At 42.5% G+C, this 21,054-nt stretch overlaps 1 protein-coding gene across 8 annotated transcripts in view; it reads left to right on the top strand.

Moving 5' to 3' along the window:
* cita (citron rho-interacting serine/threonine kinase a) overlaps positions 1 to 21,054 on the top strand; it is a 36,182-nt gene that overhangs the window by 3,700 nt on the left and 11,428 nt on the right. For 4 of the 8 annotated variants that reach the window (XM_031846200.1, XM_031846173.1, XM_031846183.1 and 1 more), the window contains exons 6-31: positions 1,229 to 1,371; positions 1,730 to 1,823; positions 1,908 to 2,114; positions 2,266 to 2,419; positions 3,777 to 3,966; positions 8,199 to 8,304; positions 8,872 to 9,015; positions 9,183 to 9,302; positions 11,346 to 11,516; positions 12,432 to 12,485; positions 12,581 to 12,634; positions 12,929 to 13,069; positions 13,203 to 13,331; positions 13,878 to 13,973; positions 14,332 to 14,448; positions 15,075 to 15,184; positions 15,894 to 16,068; positions 17,738 to 17,935; positions 18,164 to 18,217; positions 18,691 to 18,888; positions 19,201 to 19,394; positions 19,514 to 19,649; positions 19,827 to 19,931; positions 20,218 to 20,358; positions 20,572 to 20,679; positions 20,807 to 20,999. In XM_031846200.1, the coding sequence (XP_031702060.1) occupies positions 1,229 to 1,371; positions 1,730 to 1,823; positions 1,908 to 2,114; positions 2,266 to 2,419; positions 3,777 to 3,966; positions 8,199 to 8,304; positions 8,872 to 9,015; positions 9,183 to 9,302; positions 11,346 to 11,516; positions 12,432 to 12,485; positions 12,581 to 12,634; positions 12,929 to 13,069; positions 13,203 to 13,331; positions 13,878 to 13,973; positions 14,332 to 14,448; positions 15,075 to 15,184; positions 15,894 to 16,068; positions 17,738 to 17,935; positions 18,164 to 18,217; positions 18,691 to 18,888; positions 19,201 to 19,394; positions 19,514 to 19,649; positions 19,827 to 19,931; positions 20,218 to 20,358; positions 20,572 to 20,679; positions 20,807 to 20,999 (3,532 nt within the window). Of the gene's footprint in view, positions 1 to 639; positions 713 to 1,228; positions 1,372 to 1,729; positions 1,824 to 1,907; positions 2,115 to 2,265; positions 2,420 to 3,776; positions 3,967 to 8,198; positions 8,305 to 8,871; positions 9,016 to 9,182; positions 9,303 to 11,345; positions 11,517 to 12,431; positions 12,486 to 12,580; positions 12,635 to 12,928; positions 13,070 to 13,202; positions 13,332 to 13,877; positions 13,974 to 14,331; positions 14,449 to 15,074; positions 15,185 to 15,893; positions 16,069 to 17,737; positions 17,936 to 18,163; positions 18,218 to 18,690; positions 18,889 to 19,200; positions 19,395 to 19,513; positions 19,650 to 19,826; positions 19,932 to 20,217; positions 20,359 to 20,571; positions 20,680 to 20,806; positions 21,000 to 21,054 lie in introns of those variants that run through there. The other 4 variants (XM_031846209.1, XM_031846191.1, XM_031846165.1 and 1 more) reach the window with 2 other exon arrangements.

The following is a 21,054-nucleotide window of genomic DNA, read 5'->3' as shown; positions in this document are numbered from 1 at the left end:
CCCAAAGCTTGTTGTGTTTCTCTTCTAGGTGAAACACCACCCGGATCTCTGTACTTAAGGTGGATAGATTTAATAATGATCACCTCCCTTGACTCTAGTTAAGGAGGTAACCAGGCATATTTCCCAAATTGTTAGTGTCCCTCTAATAGTCTAATCTTCTGCAGTGTAAATGTTCTCCTCAGAGAGAACGTTCAGCGTAAGCATCGCGGAGGCTGCTAACCTCGCAGAGAATCTATATTTTCTCTGATGACCCTTTTAGGCTGGCTTAGGGTGCAGGAAACAAGCCTTTCCTTCCTAGTGCAGCCTAATCTTGTCTGCTGCCCTTTTTTAGCTTTCCTTTCACACTCACCCTCTCCTTATACCTTCCTTCATGTCTCCGTTCTCTCTCTCTCTCTCTCTCTCTCTCTCTCTCTCTCTCTCTCTCTCTCTCTCTCTCTCTCTTTTCTCCATCTCTTTTCACTCCCCCCTCTTGTCTCACCCCACTCCCCTAACTGAGCGTGGAGGAAAATACAAAGCATCCATCTTTATCCGTGTGTCAGAGAAGCACCCCGGTCTCCCTGTTGCTAGGTAACACTGGAGAATGCTCCCGTTCATTCAGACTCGCCGGCCATTCATGCACCAGAGGCTCCCTCGCTTGTTGTGGCTGCGCGGCTGATGCCATGCAGCTCAAATCAGCCAGACAAATGCCTTTCATCTCAGGGTGCAGACGGCAGTAAGTCAAACGTGACCGAGGTTGATTTGTTGTGTTTCCAAACTTTAGAGATGCTCAATTAGATATCTTTGTTGTTGTGGCAATTGCTTCGACTGTAAAAAAAAAAAAAAAAGTCTTATTTTTGCCCATGATCACAGAACCACAAGGATGTTGCAGTTGTTTGTTGGTGTATTTTTAGCTCTCAAAGAAAGACCATCCTTTTGACTGCAGTATCACAGCTACATCTGCAATAGTATTCAGTGTTGCATAACCGAATCTATAATGAAGAGCACCGTCCTATAAGCTTGAGCTGAAACAGAGATTTGATGCGAGCTCAAACACATGTGGTCCTACACTTGTTGCCTGGCTGTTCTTTCTAAATATAGGCCTATTTGTTAGGCATTCATCAATGTTTCAACAGCGTGTGATACCCGTTTCATTTTATTCACATTCAAACCCGCATTCATTCAAACTGCTACCATGCCCGCCGTAGTTTTATACCGCCGGTTAACGACTGCATACAAAATGTGTCTTCAGGCGATGGAGTACTTGCCAGGCGGTGACCTGATGTCCCTGCTAAACCGATACGAGGACCAGTTTGATGAGTCCATGGCTCAGTTCTATTTGGCTGAGCTGGTTGAGGCCGTTCACGCTGTCCACCAGCTGGGATATGTCCACCGGTAAGATACCAGCCAATGAATCTAACCCCTCATTGATGCACACTTTGAGGAACAATATTGGTTGAAGAAATAGGGCCAAAGCTGTTACCTGTACTCATAGAGCCTCGCTAAATGTCATTCTTTTGTTTTCAGTGGAAGGCCAAATGCACATGATTCAGGGAAACATGAACTGGACATGAGAAATGTAGCATTGTAATTTAACCTGGAGCACTCGGTGTGATGTTATGTAACGCAAAACATTGCTGGAGTTTACAAATGTATTCAATTATCATCAGAGCGGCAGACATATTACGGTACTCGGGCAACAAACGGCTCTGTAAAAGCAGTATCAAATCCCTTCTGAACTATCCGCTTGCAGAGACGTCAAACCGGAGAACGTTCTCATTGATCGGACCGGTCACATTAAGCTGGCAGACTTTGGATCAGCTGCCAGGCTGACTGCAAACAAAACGGTAAGAAGATTACAAAGTTCGCTCTATGTCTTGACTTCGGGATGCCTGACATTGATCGTTTTTTTTGTATTAATGCGTTTCCAGGTGGCAGTTCCCACAGTGCCTGTTGGGACCCAGGACTTCCTCTCACCTGAGGTCCTGGCAGCCATGAACGGGGGCTTTCACAGCACCTACGGGGTGGAGTGCGACTGGTGGTCCCTTGGGGTCATGGCGTATGAGATGATCTATGCCAGGTCGCCTTTCTCTGGTGGTACGTCCACCAAGACAATCCACAACATCCTCAACTTTCAGGTACAAGCACTGTCATTGGTCACTGGTTGTATCTGATCTGTAATGGTAAAGGCCAGTTTCACTGAATGAAAATAAGTCTTATTTACCTGAACTAATACCTGATCAGTTTAGGCATTGTGTAATTATTTCCTGTCCGTGTTTTTGCCTCCAGCGATTCCTTAAGATTCCGGAGGAGCCGCGGGCCAGTAAGCCGTTTGTAGACCTGCTGCAGAGCTTGCTCTGTGGAGCCACGGAGCGATTGGGTTTCCAGGGACTCCGCTGTCACTCTTTCTTCTCCAGTGTAGACTGGAACCACTTAAGACAAGGTGAGGAGAGCCCTCTCACTCGAGACTCTGTTCTTCTGCCTTTTCCAGTGAAAATGCTCAATTTAGCTCGAAATGATGTTGTAATCACGCTACTGGCCAGATGATACATTACTACTTGTCAAATATCAATGTTGTTTATCATATACACTAGTGTGTTGTGTGTGTGTGTGTTGTTGCACATAGACAACAAACAACGATTGCATTGCCAGTTTTGTAGTCGGTAGTATAATAATGAGATTGTGTGTGCCGTTGGCAGTGGGCCAGCTCTTTCCTGACTGGAATGGGGAGGAAGGCTGAGGCAAGAAGCGAGGCAGACAGAGTAAAGATCTGCAACTCATCTGCTTCTCAACAGACGCAGCACAGATCTTTTTACGCTAGCAGCACCACACGCCCTCTCTGTGTGTGTGTGCGTGTGCGTGCGTCTGTTGTGTCATCCGTGTTGCCACCGAACCTGAGACTGCACCAAATGACAGTTTGACATTTTCACCTGACCGGCTTCGGGAAAACACATACCCATAACGTTCTCATCAATGGACATGTTGTGTGGAGCCGCAGCTCAGTGGTGCTTCTGTAATTCACACACGTGTAGCTGCATCGTTTATTTTGCTTTGCAGAAGAACACCTCGTGTCTTGGGATGAATAAACCCTCCTCTTTTTGTGATTCTGGAGCGATTATCAAACATTACTATGCTGGTCCTTTCCTCTGAGCTGTTTTCCAGTTATATTATTCCTATCAACACTGAATATTAATGAGTTGTTTGTTCAAAATCCTCCTGGTCATCAGCAGACTATGATACAGTGTTTGGGGTGCACGAGCTGTTTGTGTCTGTGTGTGTGTTGAAAGAGAAGAGTTGTTATTATTTTTTATTTTAATGAATTAATTTGAGTAAAAATGATCAAATACAATATTTTAAAAAAAGAATCTTATAGATAAACATTGTTTGTATTAAAAATATGGACTTGGTTTATTGATAATTGGACACAGATAGAGCTTTATGCTTCAGCTTTGGCTCCAGCTGATTAGCTTGCTCTGCTGCAGTGAGGGAGAGCGGTGAGCATGTGTGTGTGAGAGAGAGAGAGAGAGAGAGAGAGAGACAGAGAGAAGGAGGGAGGAAGGAAGGAAGGGAGGGATAGACAGACAGAGAGGCAGCATGTGCATCAACGCGCGACTTACCGCACTCTAGGCTCCCAAAGCTCTGTTCCTCCTCCCTTCCTTTCTCTCCCCTTTCTCCTTGTTGTGTTTTTATTTTGCACATTTATTTGTTACTACTTTGTTCGTCGCTGCTTCTTTTTTTTCTTTTTTCTTTTTTTGTCTTTTTTTTCCTTGCCCTCTCTCACTCCGTCCTTTCTCCTGCAGTTCTCCCGCCTTTCGTTCCTGCGTTGCACGCTGAAGATGACACCTCTAATTTTGAGGAGCCGGAGCAGGCAGCCCCCCGGCCAGCCTCAGCAGCCCAGCGAGGAGCTCTGCCAGCGGGCTTCCAGGGCCAGGATCTTCCCTTTCTAGGATGGTTCTTCAGCAGAGCGTTGACAACATTGGCCAAAACCGAGTAAGTGCTACCTGTTTACTTGGCATTGTTTGGCTTTATTTATTTATTTTTTTACAAAGACGACCCCTTCTCTTGCCTGGAGTCAACGCAGAGACCTCCTGCATACACCTCTCTAACACACCTTTGTTGGGTAAAGACCCCATGCCGTTGGCTGCTGTTCTGAGGTTAGACTCATTACTTTGGCAACATATTCCAGGTAGCTTTGTTTCAGGTGACCTATTGTGGCGTTCTGGGCTGCTGGTGTTGTGTCCCTGTCATTAGCGTTATGCCTGTTGGGGCCAAAATGGGTTTGGCCATATGCTGTGTCAGACGAGGGAGGGGAGGGATCCCCCGGTTCTCCTGTGCTTTTCTTCTTCCGAGTCCTGTTTTTTTGTGCTCTGGGGTTTGCACGTAGTTGATCCGATGCATAGATAGATTAAATGAATGGACCAGAGGATGTGAGCTGGCGTTGTCTTGCCGTTGGCGCTGATTGGTATGCGGCTGAGTGTGTCAATTAGGTTTTGCCGAGAGGTGGAACCCCCAGACATACACTCCCACCCTCACTGCTGTTATTGTGCTTTCTCTGTTACTGTGCAGCATATAAGGCTCCTTTTTATAGCATGGGGTTCTGGGACTGTAATTATCCCTAATGGTGTTTGGCTTCTTAACCTGTGATAATAATGAAGGAGGATGGGTTTCTATTCGGTAGCCCCATGGCAGTGCTCTAGCAGGTTAATGGTCCTGGAGACTGCGGATCATGACAGCAGCAGCAGCAACAGAAAGGGAAGAAAAAAGGGTGAGCAGATTAGACGGGGAAAGGGATGAGAGCTCAGATTGTGGGAGAGAATCTATTTCTATGGTTACTACCGTGATGTGTTTTTTTTTTTTTTTCTCCCAGTCCCCACCCCCATCTTTACCCGTCTCATCGCCTCCTCTTATTTTCTCCCTCTTCTAATGTCTCTGTCCCTTGCTGTTACACCATCAGTCATCTGTTCATGGTTCTTTTTTTTTTACTGAAGCCAGTCATTTCCTTCGCTGCACTTGATTAAGAGGAGCTCAGATTTGTGTGTGTGTGGATGCATGCATATGCATGTACACACATTGTTCTTTACAATGCCAAAAAGGAAAGAGAAATGAACCCAGAGCCAGGCATAATGGAATGCTAATCATGCATTTTCAGGGTTTCTGCTATTCTGTTTTGTTTTTTTCATTCTGTGTGAACTTATCCGTCTGACTCCTCATTAGTCAAACTCAACAACAAAATCCCCTTAACAGCTTGCCTCAAATTCACGAGAAGCTATCTGTGGTTTAGTGTCTCAAAAAACATCTTTGAAAGGTGGCTTTAATGAAGGCTTATAAACTCCTGCGTTTTTGAGGAAATAAATGATATACAATGTATTTCACAAGTATATCTTTGTCATTCAACACTTTTGGTCGAGAGCAGAACATATTGACAACTACTGACCAGATTGCCATGCATGGTTACTGCCAGATGGCCATTCATAGTCCCCAGAGGATGATTCCTAATTATTCAATTGACCAGGCAACAGATTTTTCCTCAGCGCCATCATCTGGGCACAATCGTTCCTCGTCGTGGAATCTCAGAATCTAACAACTCAATTTTCAAGAAATCTGCAGAGGACATTCGTGGTCTTTGGAGGACGGCTCCTTATGTTTTAAATTACCCTCTGACACGTCCTCTAGTGCCACCATCAGACCAAAATATCCACAACAACAAAAGAAACAAAAAAAAATGTGCTCGTATGTTTTCTTTTTCTTTTAAATTATTATAATTTTTTGAAACAGAGTTGTTCATTTGTGTTTAAACTCTGTATTATTTAGATTAAATTTGGTGCTTTACTACATATAATTTCACACATTGTCCGTGTGGAATGTTGGCAAATATAATTTTGCACAGCAAAAAAACACAATGCACACACAAATGCAAGAAAATGTTTCAGTAACCTGTCACATCTAAGATGTTATAAGTTATAATGTCCTATTATTAGAGATAACTTTGGACCAGAACAAGCTTGAACAAACCTTATTCTAGTCAATTAAGCAATACGTTCCTCAGTGCTCGCTATATTGACAGAGAAATCAAAGTTCTCCTTCTTGCAGAGCCGTGCCGGCTGTGCCTTCAAGTACCAGGATGCATTGCGCCAAAGCTATTCACGCTCAGAGGGTCCTCCCCGGCCAAATGCTCTCGCATGGCCGCAGCCTCTGCCTCTCTCTGCTACATTTCGTTGGCCGTATACTCAATGTTGTTGTTGGAAATGTTTGTTGTTTGCAACACAACAAAGAGAACAAGGAAGTTCTCTTTCTGAGTGGCATCTAGAGCACGTGCGCTCCCTGGTTTCCCCCCCAAAAAATGGAGACAAGAAATCCAAGCTGAAGTAGCAGCCTGTAGTTCTTCCTCACTGTCACGTCAAACACGGACGCAGGAAGCATCCAAACTGTAAACGCGGCTTTCTCGGTCAATACAGCACACACTGAGGAATTTATTGCTTCAATCGACTACATTTACCATCAACAATGATCGGACGTCCAATTAAGAGGTGGCCAATTCCCCCTTAAGCGTACTAATCAACTGCATTTAGTCTACTGTGGTCCCCATTTTGTGCTTGCATCTGCAGTATGATTGGAGGGGTTTGTTTAGTTAGCGTGTTCTTCAACATTGTTTTATGTGTTCGTTTGCATTTCGGTCAGTGTGTGCATGGCCGGGCTAATGTATGTGTTGTATTATTTTAGTTTTAGCTGAACGCTGCTGCAAAGCCTCTTTACTTGCATACTTTTACGTCCCTGTCTCTGTTTGATACTCTTCAATAATGCAGTCTGCAGCGGCTCCTCATTTATTTTCCCTCCACAGTACAGAGACATCTATCATATTCCTCTGCCAGGAAAAGTGGCCTGGCTTTTCTCTCTTGTAAAATCATTTATTTCCTATTTTGCAGTAAATATTACCCATGCTTCCTTTGAAAACATTATTGATATTTGCTCCAATTTTAAAGCATACGCAAGTGTGCCAGAACAGTTGGAAGGGAAGAAGACATCTATCCATCTCCCATACTCACTCAGCTTGGATTCAGTAGATCGTTAAGAGGGAGAACAGATAGATTAAAAAAAACACATCACGCAGCTCGATGCAGAAAACCTCCAACTGAGGATGTTTAAATTGCCATATTATCGTTACAGTAGCCCCCCGAAACGATTCAGCTGAGCACCAGAGAACTTTATGAATTTTGATGCCTAACATAAATTTTTAATTGGCAACAGATTCAGCTTGCTGGAACGCCTTCTCATTTAATCTGGATTCCTATGAAAATGTGCATGCGTGCGTGTGCGTGTACCAATGTAGAGAGGCGATGGGAGCAGCGCTTCCTTTTCGTGATTATTTTTAACACTGTGACTCAGTCTGAGTCAACTTTATTAAAGATCTCTGCTGTATTCATGAGCTCATTCAAACAGACCCATTCATTTATTTAGAAGACTTCTGTTCGTGGTGGATTTTCCTCTTGTTCTCTGGTCAAGAGAGAGGTGAAAAAAAATCGACTCTGTGCTCTAAATTATTCCCAAAAGAAAGGAAATAAAATAGCACATCGCCTCACATAAACAAGAAGAATGAGTGCTTTGGACTCTCTACATAGCTCTGTGTAGACCAACAGCATAGCACCATTCTCCTGTCACATTATTTTCTCAGGCTAACAGCAAACATTCCCAGGTCCACACGGCTGTTTTGTCCTGAATGAACCGCGATGCTTTAAAAAAAACAGCTCTGTTCATGTTATTGTTGTCGATATGCTTATTGTTATGACGAGACATTTCCTATGAAGGAAACTGTCTCCGCGTCTGTTGCTCATTTACAATGTGTGGGTGTTTGTATTGTCTGCGTTTCAGCCAGTTTAATAAAGCTGCGATGCTGTTACATGCTTTCATGACATGAGACCTGTAGGTATCCTCTGTTTGTGTCGCGATATCGTTGATACAATTTGAAAATCTGAGATATTTGAATTGCTCCCCGCTTCCTTACACAATAGACACATACTTTTGAAGTACTGTATTAGTGTATGCTTGCAAAAATCTTAATTTGTTTGAATTTGGTAAAGGACAGTCTTAGTATATCAAATCGTCCTGCAAATAAATGAATTGCGTGCGCTGTGTTTATGCTTATTTGCTACGCAGATGATGCAGGTAGTATTTGTGTTTGGCATTAACTATACTATATACTAAAGAGCATATGTTGTTGTTCTCAGGTCAGTGTCTGCAGGCCTCAACTCTCCTGCTAAGACCAACTCTATGGAAAAGAAGCTGCATCTTAAAAGCAAAGAATTACAAGAAACTCAAGACAAATGTCACAAGGTGAGGTTGTTCTTTAAGCTGCTTCTTTTCATGCTTTTATTCATGTTTCAGTGTTTCATCACAATCCTTTGTGACGAACAAATCCTTCTTGTTTTCAAATGCAAGAGCAGCTCCATCAGGCCTGACGGAGATGATTAGAGTAAGACCACTGTTGGCTGACTGGAAACTATGAAATTGTATTTTTGTATTTCCGTATTGTTGCACTTTGTTTTTGAGCAAAATAAACCATTCAATTGTGGGTTTTATTACCAGACGTTCTGTGTTTATTCTGGTTGACTGGCTTAAAACAGATCAACAGGCTTCTGGTGCTGCTGTAATTAGCCAAGTTCATCATCAACTACAGTTTGTGAAGCATTCTTGGATGGGCAATATGTGAAATATTTCAGCTATCATCAAAATCTATGGTTGATGAACAGTTCTCGCTGATTTAAACAACCACTTTAAGTGGCTGTACGATTCTGCCGCATTTTAATACAAACCATTAACATTCAAAAACAGCTGTGAGTTGTCGACTTTCTGTAGAGTTGCGATGAAACTGGTAATTGTTCTGTTCTCTGGTGGATTCAGATGGACCAGGAGATCTCCAGGTTCCAGCGTAAAATGACTGACCTGGAGTCAGTGCTCCACCAGAAGGATGTGGAGCTGAAGGCATCCGAGACCCAGAGGGGCATTCTGGAGCAAGACCTCGCCACCTACATTACCGAATGCAGCGTGAGTTATAATAACAACGACCGTGTGTGTGCGTGTGCGTGTGTGTGTAAAGAAATGTTTAAACATAACGATGCTCATGTGTGTCGCCTGTCCTCAACACCTCAGATAACCAGTATTGATTTGAAGGAACAGCAGCCATTAGCTTGTGCGCGCATATGTGTTTGCAGAGCCTGAAGCGAAGCCTAGAGGAGGCACGCGTGGAGGTCTCCAGAGAGGATGACAAGGCCTTGCAGCTGCTGCACGACATCCGCGAACAGAGCAACAAGCTGCAGGAAATTAAAGAGCAAGTATGTAAATCTTCTCCGTCTCCTCCCTCTCATTGCGATAATGATGTGGTGCAGTTGGAGATTTCTTTTATTGACACTTCAAGGTATTTATACTTAGAAATGTGTACTGAAAGGGGGGGGAAATGCCTCCGTACTTCCTCCACTGAGCCGTCGTTTTCATTTGAGGAGATTCTTCTACTTTCCATGGTGTCGTCTATGTGCGATCATAGCTTATGAAGGAGCAACCGACGCTGCGGTGAGATTCTGCTCTTGTCAGCGTGTCGGTGTTGCACAGGCAGGGCTTCCCCTCTGAGGACTCCCTGGTCCTCGACACTCGTGAAGGTCATCCCTGCAGATGTCGCCCCAGCAAGACACAGAATTGTGGGAGACTTTGATCATTACTCAAGTGATTCGCCCACCCTCCTCCCAGGGGAATGACACATAGTGTTCTTCTTCTTTTTCAACAATCAAGATTCAAATTGAAGGGGACTCTTTTTATGACGGACATTTCTATAATGCATTAAAACCATTCTTATTATGCATTATAAGAATTTCCTTGGGATTAATAAAGTTATATCTTATCTTATAACTTGCTTATAGTACTGTATGATTATAGATATAAGCACTCATACCTATTTATAATACTTTATAACAACAATCATAACGCATTATAAAGCATATACCTCATAATTGCTGGTTTACTCACTGAGATTTTGCAGGGAGCATCGTGTGTTATAGTTCCCATAGTTGTCTTTTATAATACATTATAACATTATGTGTTGCTTTAAGTGGTCATTGTTTGCTTTAAGTAAATCTTTGTAAAAACACACAAAATATATTTTCATTTGACTAAATAATTACCACTTAGAGTAACTTATAATCACATTAAAATTCATCATAACGGTGATTATAATGCATCATAAATTGATCATACTATATATGTATTAGAACTGTGGAAATTATGATAAACTATGATCCTTGCAAAAAGAAATGTCTGTAAGTGACCAGCAACTATGAAGTATTATGATACTTGACCTTATAAGTAACTATAAAATGCTTTATAATGTGTTATGATTATTGTTATAAAGCATTCTGAATATCTATGAGTGTTTAAAACTAACATGCAGCTTATTATGCATAGTAGACATGGGTGTCCTAGAAAGTCTAAGACTTTTACAGACAAACACTCCGCTGAATGAATGAAATCTGGGCTGTAACAGACAGAACATGCTATTTATTTTATGCACAGGTGACAAATCAAAGAGTTTAACCAGCATCAGTATAACATGTCGTCTCTGCAGAGATTGTTATAGACATGAGCAGTTCTTTTTTTCTTTTCACTTTTAGCCTCTCTAGTGCAAAGTGTCCGACTACAGCTTTAAAGTGGTAATCCTTGAGTTGTTATCTTTTGATTTTGACACTTTTGGTGATAAACGGTCACTGCAGTTTCTATAGATCACTGCACAATGAACCCGTGTCAGCACATCTGTGAGGTACATCTTTGTCTGTATAGCATTGCAGCAAATTGTTGCCCTCGCTAAGAGCTTAGTTCCTCCGTTCAGGCTGTTCCGAACAAACTGTGTCTTAAACATAAAAACCTGTTATTTTTCTTCCTTAGGAAAAGCATGAATACACCAGCAAATGTATTTAAGAAAAACCCACTGCGTACACCAGCTAAAAGGTGTACACTAGTTAAAAAAAATACCATTAAAGAGTTGTACAATCTTTTATGTCCTCAGCAAACTCAGCAGATTTCCTTTATTGAGAAAGAAAAATGTTAAAAAGTGACCAGCTTGAACAGAATGAGTGTGATCATCACAGCCTGAAGTCCTTGGGCAAGTTTCAAAGTATTAATTATTGGGGTGTCACAATTCAATCAGCTGTTCAATACACAACATGTGTGTTTATATGAAGGAGACGCTGTGAGATGATGCATCCTAGTGGTGCTGAACGTGACTAAACTGCATGAAACTTGAACTCGGATGTTCATGAATGTACAGTCAGTGTCTGGAAGGCACTTTCGTCTCCCCGCTGATGACCACTGTGTGCCGTCTGTGGACGCAGGAGTACCATGCTCAGCTGGAGGAGATGCAGGTCACCATCCGGCAGCTGGAGGAGGACCTGTCCGCTGCCCGGCGCCGCAGCGACCTCTACGAATCTGAACTTCGAGACTCCAGGCAAACGAGTGAGGATCTCAAGAGGAAAGCTGTGGAATACCAGCAGAAAATCCAGAAGGTATGTTTGCATCAGAGACGCTTATAGGTCACGCTATGCAAATGTGCATCAAGTAACAGGCTTCACTTTGTGTCCGTGAAACACGCCTCGTAGAATATTCCTAGAATAGAAGATGACGAGGAAATGTGTCTTCAAACCATCTAAAGTCCACGTTTATGTTTGTTTTTCAGACTCTACTGTATGCTTAAAAAAAGCTGTAACATTGTGTGTTCTGCAAACATCAAAAACCAGCTAGATAACTGATTCACATTATATGTATGAAGCTATAAAAAAAGGGCCACAACTGTGCATTATACTGCACTTTGATGAGGGAAATGGGAAATAAAAGCTGGTCTTCTTTATAAGTTTAAAACTTTATTTTCCTTTGCTTTTAGATGAGCCAAGTGTGTCAGCTCATCGCTCGCAGCCTGGTTTAACTGCTGAAGTCAAAGCTCATTAGAGCCAAGCACATAATCTGCAAAGCCCGTATATGTATGACACTGTCCTTTCTGCCTGATCAAACGTGATGCCATCAATCCAGCTTTATTGAATATAAAGTTGCAGTCCAGTTATTCTGACAGACTGATGGACTTAAATGCTAAATATTATTTTTGTAAAATGCATTACATTTGAGGCTACACTACTATTGTGCTTCTTAAAAATGTGATATTCAGATTTCAGACCAGGAATGAAAACTCTTAATGTGCCACTGATTTACAGATTCTCAACACTTGATAGTAACCAATAGTCCAGGTGGAAACTCAAGATATTCTAGAACAAAGCAGTTTGAAGTCATTGTGGACCTCAGTGTGAGTTTGGATGAACTGCTGCCTCGGCTGCTGCTGCGCCCTTTCACCACTGCAGCCACTAGAAAGTGGATGGATTGTCTGTTTGTTTGTTTTTTGATCATTCACGATACGCCATATTGTTTTTCAGGCTAAAGAGCAGGGTAAAGCCGAGGTGGAGGAGCTTCTCTCCAAACTAGAGAAGGTAAGGCATCAGGCATTTCATATCGATCTTCACGCTTAGAGTCGTTGTCGCCATAAAAGTTCTCTGACCGAGTTCACTGTGCGTTTGATTTTCAGACCAATTCTGAGCAGCAGGTGAAAATCCAGGAGCTCCAGGACAAACTGTCCAAGGTAAATTCATTCTTACTATGTAATAAGAAAACATCACATATTATTTGAATTAGTTGTCTCTCCTAATACTCTGAAAGGCAGATCAATACAGTGGATATATATATATATATATATATATATATACACACACACAGAATTTACACAGAAACATTTTTCCTATTTCTGCATTCTGCTGTAGTTCTTCGTTTATTCCGTAGAGGAGCTTTTTGTTTCAGTGGGTCGGAGTTGCTGGAAGTGTATCGAGAGGTTTGTCTTGGGATCCACTAACGGCCGTTGACCTCTTGACCTCCCCAGGCAGTAAAAGCGAGCACAGAAGCCACTGAGCTGCTGCAGAATGTCCGGCAGGCCAAAGAGCGGCTGGAAAGAGACCTGGAGCGCCTAAAAGGCAAAACCGACTCCAGTGACACTTTAAAACGCCGCCTGAGAGAGACAGAGGTACCGGAGTAAACCCACAATCCTGAATCCTGCACATTTGTTAAAAGTACACTGGTTTGTTTGCTGTTTACTGAGAAAGTATCTGTGTGATTTAGCTCTATTGTATTCTATGCTATTCTTTCTTGGGTGTAAGCAGGAGGGCAGGAAGACCCTGGAGAACCAGGTAAAGAGGCTGGAGATGGTTGAGCGGCGGGAGAATAAGCTGAAAGATGACATTCAGACCAAATCCCAGCAGATCCAGCAGATGGCTGAAAAGATCCTGGTGAGAGAACTACAGATAAGGCTCGCTAATACTTTGACCCATTCAGCCCCTAATTCCACCCCTCCCATTCATCCTGCCCTCTCCCAATCTATTCCTCATCAGTTATCTTAGCACACACACACACACACATGTACGCTCGACACACAGTTCTGTCTGAAGAGCTCTTTGCTAGCTGAGCACCCCACAAGTGGCTACTCGTCTACCGGTGTCGTTACATAAATAGATTTTAACATACGCCAAATTTAACCGGTGTCAACATGAGCAGGCACCGCACCAGCCGACTTATGGATTTCCATTTTTTCAATGCAAGTTTCTTCATTTCTTTTGATTTTAATGCATTTGATGTTTTGATGTCTGTTTTTCAGTAGATTGTGCCGTCATTTAAACGCAGGGCTTTAGGCTACATTAATCATTACTGTGATTGTATGCTAAAAAATGAAAGCTGTACTGCATGATTAACATCAATGTGAGGCATTTGCAGTGTATTTTGAATTGATGTTTGTCGTGTTAGATGTGTCCAGTTATAATTGTCATGCTGCACTCCAGGAACTGGAGGACAACCTGAGGGATGCCCAGTCGACAGCCCACAGGATGGAAACCCAACTGGTTCAAAAAGAGAAGCTTTATGACGATAAGATCAAGGTGGGCCAGCCTTATATTGTCCAGACTACTGAAAATATATATATACTGTATATGTATATACAGTATATATATATGTGTGTGTGTGTGTGTGTGTGTTATTCCTTGTCAGTCCTGCCATTTTATATCACTGTGGTGTCATATAAGTCGGAGCTGTCGCATGTTTTACAGAGAGGTTTGACGCCACACTAATTACAGCTTCCACACCAGGTTGTACATTTACAGCCATGTCAGTTTTTTTTTTTGTTTTTTTTAATGATTGCTTTCTCACGTAGCAAATTGCAGACTATAACCTAAACGTGATTTTTGTCACGTCAACACTGGCATGTGTGTAATGTTTGCTGGTTTTGTCTGATTGAAGGTTCTGGAGGCCCAAATGAAGGAGGACCTGGCTGACAAGGAGAGCCTCGAGGTCCGGAAAGCCCAGCAGGAGGAGGAGTCCCGGGAGAATTGCAAACTTATCAGTGAACAGAAAGCCGTAAGGAAACTCAACAGGCTTTTTGAGAATGATATCCACTACATTTTCTACTGAGATGGGATTTTTAAAAACTAAGAGATTGTATATTGTCAATGTCTAATACTATAGTTTTGAGTAATTAGTAATTCTGCAACAGTAGAAACAGCAGCAATGTATATAATCTTTTCTTTCTCAATGATAATATGTGCTTTAAATGTCTCAATGGGTTGAAGTTGCTTGTAGATATGATACCTTTCTCCACTTTGAAAAGTAGACTCCGTCAATGTGTTTTTGTTTCTTTACGCAGTAATTTGTCATAGTGGTTGAAATGTATTGAAATGTATAGTTGGATTAAATTGTAGTATACTTCATGTTGCACTATAAACCCTGGGCTCAAGTCCTAATCTGGTTAATGTGGTAGAATTGAGGCAGTTAAGAAGCTTTTAGAGGCACTCATCTGACATTGACAGTAGAAGATTCAGGCAACACCTTAATGGACTCTAATAGGATTTTACTGCAGTACAATATTCTGTTTCCTATAAAATAAATGCTATTGCTGAAATATGTGTGTAACATGATTCTTAGTAGGATTTGAGCCTCTAAGTTGGGATGTTTCACCGTGTCATTGTGTCGCCCTCTTCCCACAGACCATTAATGCTATGAATTCCAAGATGAAGAACCTGGAGCAGCGCATCTCTGAGCTGTCAGAGGCCAACAAGCTGGCCGCTAACAGCAGCATCTACACCCAGAAGAACATGTGAGTTAACTAGACCCTCTCTGCCCACACTGTGCTTTCATGAGTTACCCTCTGCCCACACTGATTCTATCGCCTTCGGCCTCCAATTTCTTCATTAGTGCGCACATCTTTGTGTGCCGTAGCTGTGTATCATCTCTTAGGTTAACTATGATCAACTCAAACTCAAATGATGATATGAAAACAGTGTAACAATGTGAGAGGTTCATCACTCGTAGTTATGAACCTACATAGAATCATCTCAATCTCTGCCCTCAGCTGAACAGAGTTTTATTGTGAGTTTAAGCTCATTTCCAGCCAGCAAGTTTACTGTTTTGGTTTACTCTCACTTAAAACATGATGATAAGTCAATGTTGTGTTCACAATTTGTGTCTGCTAACCCACAAGTGGCCAGGTCAAAATGTATCGCAGGTTAAATACAGAAAATGCAGCTTAAAGTAATCTTAATTTAGAAATGTAGTACTTTAAGGAATATTAACATTCTTCTGTTAGTATAATGTAAATGTCGTCACTGGAATTTACAAAGTCTGGTTACTGATGTTGTTAAAGAGACTTGTTCTAAATATTTGCTTATGTTAGTAATTTGCATTTTTCTAAACTTCTAATCTAAATATTTGTGTATGTTAAATGAATGTGATGGATCTCTCTCTTGAGGGATGTCTGCTTCTAAACAGCCAAAGTAAAGGCATCTGTTTGCGTTTATTTTTCTCAGGAAAGCCCAGGAGGAGATGATCTCAGAGCTTCGGCAGCAAAAGTTCTATCTGGAGTCTCAGGCGGGCAAGCTGGAGGCCCAAAACGCCAAACTGGAGGAGCACCTGGAGAAGATGAGTCAGCAGGAGCAGACCAAGAGGACGCGGCTGCTGGAGCTGGAGAGCAGGCTGCGGGAGGTGGGCATCAGGAAGTAGAGATACGAGGCAGAATCTGTTGGCTCAAGATTAAGTAATTCACTTTAACTAGCACCGAATGTAGCCTTACAGCATCGCAATCCACAAAAGGGATTAAGTCAGCCGATCAGCTAGCGAGCTCAGATCCCTTTCAGATATACGGCTAATTAACTGCTGTAGGTCTATACGATTGCCATTGGGCCTGTACACAGTCAGGCTGCATCTGCTGGTCCAGTGGAGCCGACAGCCTTCATCTGTTATCTCTAGAACAGTGTAGCTGCATTGCAACAGGTGAGAATATGCTTAACCATATGAAAATAAAGCATTGTTGCATGGCCAGCAAATAGTTTACAGGGGTTAAGGCCCGCATGTTGTCAAGCATCCACCCCGCAGACGTATCCTTGAGCAAGATGCTATTTGTCTAACATTTATACATCAAAGTTACATGTAATCCGAGAAAAATAAGGTTTTCTTTTTCCCTATTTCAGATGGCACTCGCCTGTAAATACTTGATAATGCATTTACTAGAGTGGGGAGTTTTAAATGTACATAATGTGTCCCCGCCGTTCTGAGAAATGCGTTATAATATCCATTACCTGGTGTGCACCCAATTCGAAGCTGCTCTAAAAACAGACGATTTGACGTAATTGAGGAACCACAATGCCCCCTTTTGTCCTGTTTGAGAGCTCTCACCCCCTGGTGTGTTGTCTGCCGCTGTTACCGGCAGACAGGATGTCATATCTCTACCTCCACACACTCATCCCCACTGAGACGTGATACACGGATTGGCACTAATTGCTGGCTTGTCTGCACTCCCACATACAAACACACACACACACACACACACACACACATACTGTTCTCTCTCACACACGAATATGTACTTTCAGATGAGATCCATTGCTCCATATCTGTAACAGTCATAACTATATGGAGAAGATAAATGCACCCTTGTGTCTTAACTTTATTATGTTTTAGGACACTTTACCAGCGCTGGGTGTGCATGCGTTCTTTTAAAACGCTTGAAAGGGTCTTAAGTTATTCTATTTTTAGGTCTTAAGAAGTATGACCGTTTAAATCCAATTACCAGAGGTCTTAGTTTTCACCATGCACTTTTAGGTTTCTCTGTGCTTTTGTTCTTAATCGTAGAGTTTGCATCTGCATTTCTATATCTGCTAGTTGAACTTGTTTCCCCCTGACGTCTTCTAATTATTCTCCTTCTGTTATTTTTCCTTTAGTGCCCATTCAGCTTGTTTAATGTCAGAAAAAAACATTAAATTGGATAGTTTTTCACCTTTTGTTTCATTACTTGGATTTTTTAAAATGGTTTTCACTTTAGGATGGCATCAAGAAAAGTTCCTGTAAAGTCTTAAAATGTGTTTTAACCTACTAGACACAAAAGTAGCCTCTATGTAGTTTTATTTGTAAGTGATAGTTTCAAATTCACATCAACAATAGCATAAAATGTCAGCAAATCAGGCCGATGTGGGTCAAATAGTTTCAAGCTGTCCTCTACATTGATTTTAAACAGTTTTTAGATTCCCTCCAATTGCCCTAATATCTGAGCTACTACAGAGGAGCCTAAAACATGCTGAAAACTACATGCAATTACTTCAGGTCTGATTTATACTGTGATATACACTGCATTCACCTTAGTCCTGTTTCCTTGTAGATGGGCCTAGAACATGAAGAAGAGAAGATGGAGATCAAGAGACAGGTGTCAGAGTTGACCCTCTCCCTGCAGGAGCGCGAGTCCCAGATCAGCAGCCTGCAGGCGGCACGTCTGGCCCTCGAGAGCCAGCTGCAACAAGCAAAGACTGAGCTGGAAGAGACCACCGCTGAGGCTGAGGAGGAGATCACCGCCCTCAGGGTAAGACAAACACGTGCAAGCACACATGTGTGCAATCAAAGTCATTCATAGAATGCAGGTACGCAGAAACATTCAGATGTAGGCAATCTGTGTTACGCACGCAGTAAGGAAAGGCTGTGTTAAGTTTCCTGTCTGTTTTGAATTATACGGACAGCCTCATTGTTTGTTGTTTTATGTAGCGGTCTGATGCAGTTGTATTTTTTATTTTTTTGCTCTTGTTTCTCACAGAATCACAGAGATGATATTCAGCGCAAGTTTGATGCCTTGAGAGACAGCTGCTCGGTAAGTGCTGCCACAGCCTTTTGTCTCCGCTTTCAGCAGCAGCGGAACGATTTTCAAAAGGTTTCACCAGACATTTGAATATATGGTGATTAATGTTCAGCGTTAAACGTTCATTTTAATGTAGCATTGTAAGCTACTGGATCAAGTCTTTGTCAACGAACCACAGCGGGCGTTCATTTGGCATTCTCCAAGAGTCCATACAATGCATATATTTTTACAAATGCATATTTACTGTAACTTAATTAACATCAACAACACAGAGATGGATAACATTAATGCAAAACGTTCAACAAATCACCTCCCTTAACTTTCAAATAAAACATCAAAGAGATCCTATTTTATATTTTGGAAGAAACTTCAATGTACACATTGCTAAGTCTCATTGTAAAGATGTATGTTTTCAGTAGCCTAGCAGTGCTATTACTTGAATGTTTTTTTAGGCTAACACCTCTACCTGTTTGGGTTTGCCTCAGGTGATCACGGACCTGGAGGAGCAGCTTACACAGCTGAGTCAGGAGAATGCCGAGTTGAACCGCCAGAACTTCTACCTGTCCAAGCAGCTTGATGAAGCTTCGGATGAGAGGGAGGACCAGCTGCAGCTCAGCCAGGAAGTGGACCGGATGAGGAGGGAGGTGTCTGACCGTGAGATGCATCTCAACAACCAGAAACAGGTAACACACACACACACACACACACACACACCCACCCACACAAATGCTTAAAGGGCCTGAACATAATTAACTTTGTACCTCATGTTGGTTAAATATAGTGGAAAGTTAAAAATATTGTATCAAGTCTAGTTGTGCTTTTAATCAATTCTATCCTCATGTCGCAGACCGAACATGTGATTAATATAATCATTAAGCCTCATAATACTGAGACTGTGTGCCGCCACTGAAAATGCAGGAGAGGCAACAATCATGTGGTTTCGCCCAAAAGCTGCGAAAGATGTTCTCTTCACTTTTGCTCGTTTATCCTCCCAGAACATTGAGACACTGAAGACCACATGCAGCATGCTGGAGGAGCAGGTAGTGGAGCTGGAGTCTCTGAACGACGAGTTGCTGGAGAAGGAGAGGCAGTGGGAGGCTTGGAGAGGAGCCCTGGAGGACGAAAAAAGCCAAGCCGAGAGACGCACCAGAGACCTGCAGAGACTGTTGGACAATGAGAAGCAGAACAGGTGATGTAGAAACGTGAACACTTAAATGTACTTACACAGTTATTATACATGAGAATGACACCGTGTATATACATAGAAATGTATTGCTATTGTAAGACTTGCTGTTGTGCTGTTCACAGGCTGCGTGCAGACCAGCGCAGCACTGAATCTCGCCAGGCAGTGGAGCTGGCAGTCAAAGAGCACAAGGCTGAGATAATGGCCTTACAGCAGGCCTTGAAGGAGCAGAGACTGAAGGCTGAAACTCTGTCTGATACTGTGAGTCACAAGTGTTTTTGTGTTGTACTTATGATCTAACTTAAAACCCATCTGCAGTCCTTGAAGTGGAAAAAAACTAATTTTCATTCTGAGCGGGAAAATTCCACACTGTTTATGGAGGTGGAATTCAACTCTGTTTCAACGATTTAACGCGCACTCACTCGCCTATTCTCACAGCTCAATGATCTGGAGAAGAAGCACGCCATGCTGGAGATGAACGCCCGCAGCCTACAGCAGAAACTGGAGACAGAGAGAGAACTGAAACAGAGACTGATGGAAGAGGTAGAAAGTGAAACGCACCTCTATTCATTACATTTAAATTACGTTTATGTTATGGACTTTTCCCCTATAACTCACTCATTCAAAAATATTGAAACCAAGGAGAGAATTTAGCCAACTGTTTAAAGAAATGTGTTTCAATAACATTTCTTTAAACAATTGGCTAAAAAAATGTCTGTTTTAGACACATCTCTTAATTGAGTTAATTATATTTGCTACGCTTCTGAAATGTGGCTGATTTTGGATCTGATTTCCTACTTAAAATATCGGTCTGCTGGTGTCCCCACAGCAAGGGAAGCTGCAGCAGCAGATGGACCTTCAGAAGAGCCACATATTCCGTCTGACCCAAGGCCTGCAGGACGCCCTGGACCAGACCGACATGCTCAAGACTGAGAGGACCGACTTGGAGTACCAGCTGGAGAATATACAGGTGCTCAATGAAAATACCGTTGCAATCTGATGAAATACAGCCGTCTCCAGGGAGAGATATTAGAATAGTGCCAATGATGTTGGCAAGTAACAAGGTACCTCAGGGGACCAGGAGGATGAAGGAAATCCTGATTCATGTGTCCTCAAAGGGAATTTGTTTAAGGTAGTCTTCAGTGGTATTTCCTTCTCTGAAGACTTGTTTTCCTTCCTGTAGGCTGTATACTCCCATGAGAAGGTGAAGATGGAGGGGACGATCTCCCAGCAGACCAAGCTCATTGACTTCCTCCAAGCCAAAATGGACCAGCCCACCAAGAAAAAGAAGGTCTGTGGAAACATTTTACGACACCTTCAAGCCACATTAGATTGATAAACGGTTTCAATCCAAAACGTGTATGTATTGCATTTTTCATTCTTGCACAGTCTTAGTAACATGTTCCCTCTCTGAATAGGGTATATTCGGACGGCGTCGGGAGGATGTAGGAACCACGACTAACGGGGCGCTGGCTCCACAGGCCCAGCCAGCGGTCCCCATGCAGTACGGTGACATGAAACTGGCTTTTGAGAATGAGCGTTCAAGATGCGCGGATCTGGAGGAGGCTCTGCAGAAGATGAGGATAGAGCTGCGATCCCTCAGAGAAGAGGGTAGGTCCCAGTGTGAGGCAGCACAGCAACAGGGTTTTTGGTAAGGGGGGCAAGA

The sequence above is a fragment of the Anarrhichthys ocellatus genome, unplaced genomic scaffold, assembly GCF_004355925.1.
Source record: "Anarrhichthys ocellatus isolate YVR2014 unplaced genomic scaffold, GSC_Weel_1.0 scaffold1, whole genome shotgun sequence".
Taxonomy (NCBI): Eukaryota; Metazoa; Chordata; class Actinopteri; order Perciformes; family Anarhichadidae; genus Anarrhichthys; species Anarrhichthys ocellatus.
Note: the sequence above shows the minus strand (reverse complement) of the source record. Positions and strands in the feature narration are given on the sequence as shown.